Below are 3681 nucleotides of genomic sequence, written 5' to 3'. Positions count from 1 at the left end.
AAAAAAAAAAAAAAAAAAAAAAAAAAAAAACATTATTCATCAATCAGAACTCTTTATAAACTGTATAAACTTGTGGTTAATATATTTGTCTTTGTCATGTGATAACATTTACTTTTATTCTTCAATTTCTTTTTTAAATTGTATTTTTTTAATTGAAGTAACATTGTGTGCTAACATACATTTCAGTGATGTAACATACATTACATCATTGAGATAGAGCATGTATATGTACGACATTAAAGTCACCACTAAAAGTCCAGTTCTATTCCTCAACATACCATTGTCCGCTGTTTCCTGATTTACCTACCCTTACTCCCCCTTCCCTTCTGGTACCAAATAAATATTCTTATAGTCTGAAAAATTTTTTTTCTTTTATTTAGTTAATTTTAGTGTTTTCTCTCTATACTATGTATGAGGGAAATTACATGGAATTTGTCTCTCCTCTCTGTATTATTTAACTAAGCTTAATTTCTCTTGGTCCATTTATGTTGTTGTAAATGGCAGGATCTCATCTATGTATTTACCTGAAGTATACAAAAATACTGATTTAAAGATAAGTCTGTGTGTATGTATATGCATCCCCATGTTTATTGCAGTACTATTTACAATAGCCAAGACCTGGTGGTAATGATGTGGATGTCTATAACTGATGACTGAATAAAAAAGACTAGGTGTTTACACAATGGGGTATTACTCAGTTACTCTTCTGTTTTAAAGAAGTGTTAAATCCATGTCCCTATTTGGTTTGGAGAAACTTAACTAGGGAGTTAAGGAAGGAATCACTCAATTTGGTGTTTATAAATTAGAGATCATCAGACATTAATGATCTAGAATTGATAGGTGAACTGTGTCATTTTGATCATTTCAATCTAATTACACCTTATTTTGTTCTGTTTGCAGGTAGGCATTTAGATAAGGATATCCTTAAGCAACTATTTTTAGCTACTGTGACAGAAAAAGAAAAGCAATGGACAGCAGATTTCAAAGAAGATCAAGTTTGTCTATAATACTTGAAGTATTATCAAAAGAATTGGATGATAAAATTGGTGTATTTCAATCATCTCTTTCCATTATTGGATGATAAAATTGGTGTATTTCAATCATCTCTTTCCATTATTTCTGTTATGAATTCGATTATACTTTTAAATATTTATTTTTTAGAATACAAAATAGTAAATCACTGTTGTAAAACATTTGACATCACATAATAAAATACATCCTCTGAAGTATATATGTATGTATGTAGCTTTCATAGACATTTCTTCACAAAGAATCAGCTTTGGAGCTTCATGTACTGAATTGTTCACCCTTGAAGTTATTTGAGATAATGTTAAAAACTTATATTAACATTATCGTTTTTCCTTAAAACCTCAGTTGAGTGCATAGCTTTTGTTAGTAACAAAACGTTTTAGAACTCTGTCATCACAAATAAAAGGTTTGTTGTGGCTACAGACTTATTAGTGGAATAGGAATCAAAGAAATTAATAAGAACCATTTCTTATTATGAATCAATTCTAAGCTTACTGGTAGTCAGTGTAATGAAATTTCAGGCATTCACTTTGCAATATATTTAGAAGATTCCAGTTAGAACTTCAAACTAGATTTTACTACTGGTATTAAATTCATCTTGGGTTTTTTTTCTTTTTGGACTTCTCTGATTTTCAGAATGAGCTAAAAATTGGAAAGAAAGTATAAAACTTTATATTTGCAGGTAATTTTGGATAATTTAACAGTCTTCATCTAAATGTACAATAGCTTTTCTTCAGGCCAGCCTAACTATTTAAGTTGTAAGAGAAAAGTATTAAGTGTCATTTAGGGAACTTTCCCAAGCTGGTGATGGTCAAATATCAGAGAAAGCTATCAAAACATCTTTTTGACTTTTCTAGAATTTTTAAATTTAAAATATTACACCTGTGAACATTTAATGTTTCCAGTGGTTGGAGGCAGACTAATTGATTAGATTAACTGTCTTCCTTGTATTCTGTATCTTTTTAATGTAAATTCTTTCACTTATCCTTTTGCCCTTTGAATCCATTCTCTTAAAGTTGAGAGAATATTTATTTCTTATTTCATTGGTAGCAAGTTGCCCAAAGAAATTCCAGCTGGTTTTTTCAGTCAAATCTAGGCTTTCATTCCAGTCTTACTGTTTCATGGGTGTATAATTTTGGGCAAAGTATTTTCTATATTACTTTACCAATTATCAACTGAACAGTGATAATACTAGTCTTAAAGGTTCTTTTAAGGACTAAATAGTTTATGAGGCACCCAGCTCAGCTTCAAACAACCAGTAGAGCCTAGATAAATGTTTTCTTTTTTTATTTTTTAACAATTTGTTTTATAAAAAATGTGGTAGCATTAATACTTAGTAATGGTTTTTGCCAGTTAAGTGTTTCAACTCATCTGTTCTACATCATGAAAAAAGTACTTATCCTGTTGTGAGAGAAATGTTTAAAGGTGTATTAATCTATATTCTTTAAGATCTGTGTTTATAAAATTTAGTTTTATAAACTTTTTCCTTTAAAATGTTTTAAATTATTCTTAAATGTTTTTCATTAGATAAAATTGTATTTGTGTTGTGAAAGTACAACCATTAGAGATGAAGTGAGTCTCCATTTTCTCTTTTAATCATTGTCTCTTCATAGAGATAAGCGGTGTTGTCAGTTTAATGTGTATGCTTTTAGATATTTCTTGTCATGTACACACATATTATGGTTAACATTATTTCCTTGAGTGGATTTTTCCCCCACTATTAGGGTCATAGTTTCAACTGTTTCTTTAGGAAATTTATGAATTCACCATGAATATACTCAAAGAAAGGTTTTATTTTTGTAATATATGTGTTTTAAATAAAACATCATTATATATTATAGTGTTAGTTTGCTTTAAAAAAAAAAAAAGAAAACTCAGCTATTAGTCTTAAATCTTTTCATGACAGTGCCTAAAAATATAGCTTGTTATTTAACTGCTGTATAGAAGTTCATTGTATAGCACAGATACATTCACTTTTTAAGAAAGCATTTGTTAAGGGCTTTCAGTTTGCCCAGGTATTAGTGCTGGAGCTGAATCTGCACATGGCATAGTAGGGCCAGTTCCTGTACTGTGTACATTTTGGTGGAGTGGTATCTGTAGATAGGAAAATATGAGGTAGCCCTAAGTAAGCTAATGAGAATAAAGACTGACTTTAGTTTGAGTGGTTACAGAAAGCCTCCGAGTTGTGGTGACTTTTGAGAGTGAAATTAGGAGTCATTCATTCACAGTTGGGGAGAAGATTCTATACAGTAGGGGACCCTTTAGGACACTGCTGTAAGAAGGTTAGAAAAGTAGGATGTGCTAATGTTGACATCGTAAGTCAGGGCTGTTATTTATTGCTCCATGGGTTAAAACAACATTGACTATTTGTAATATTCAAGAAGTGACTAAAGGGAAATGAAATATTTTCCAATGAGCAGAGCCATTATTGGCTTAACTTTCAGAGGAAACTGCCATAAATATCCTGAAGTTTGTATTTTTCTAATACAAATCATAAAGTAACATAGGCCATTCTGCATTCCATAGAAGAATGGCAAAGTATTGATGATTGTGAATGTTTGGACATATCTCATCAAGACTGTAGTTTACTGAGTGATACAGAATAAATCACTAAATCGCAGCCTTTATCTCATTCATAAAATGGAGATATTG

At 30.5% G+C, this 3681-nt stretch overlaps 1 protein-coding gene across 1 annotated transcript in view; it reads left to right on the top strand.

Annotated features, from left to right (window-relative positions):
• The window catches only part of LOC101633391 (putative COBW domain-containing protein 7), a 33579-nt gene extending 30733 nt beyond the window's left edge, over positions 1–2846 (top strand). Inside the window, exon 12 of the mRNA XM_012721668.1 lies at positions 901–2846. Coding sequence (XP_012577122.1) covers positions 901–1007 — 107 coding nt within the window. The 3' untranslated portion in view covers positions 1008–2846. The remainder of the gene's footprint in view (positions 1–900) is intronic.
• The last annotated feature ends 835 nt before the right edge of the window (positions 2847–3681 follow it).

The sequence above is a fragment of the Condylura cristata genome, unplaced genomic scaffold (genome assembly GCF_000260355.1).
Source record: "Condylura cristata isolate star-nosed mole 26May11 unplaced genomic scaffold, ConCri1.0 scaffold00006, whole genome shotgun sequence".
Lineage (NCBI taxonomy): Eukaryota > Metazoa > Chordata > Mammalia > Eulipotyphla > Talpidae > Condylura > Condylura cristata.
This window is presented reverse-complemented; position numbering and strand designations above follow the sequence as displayed.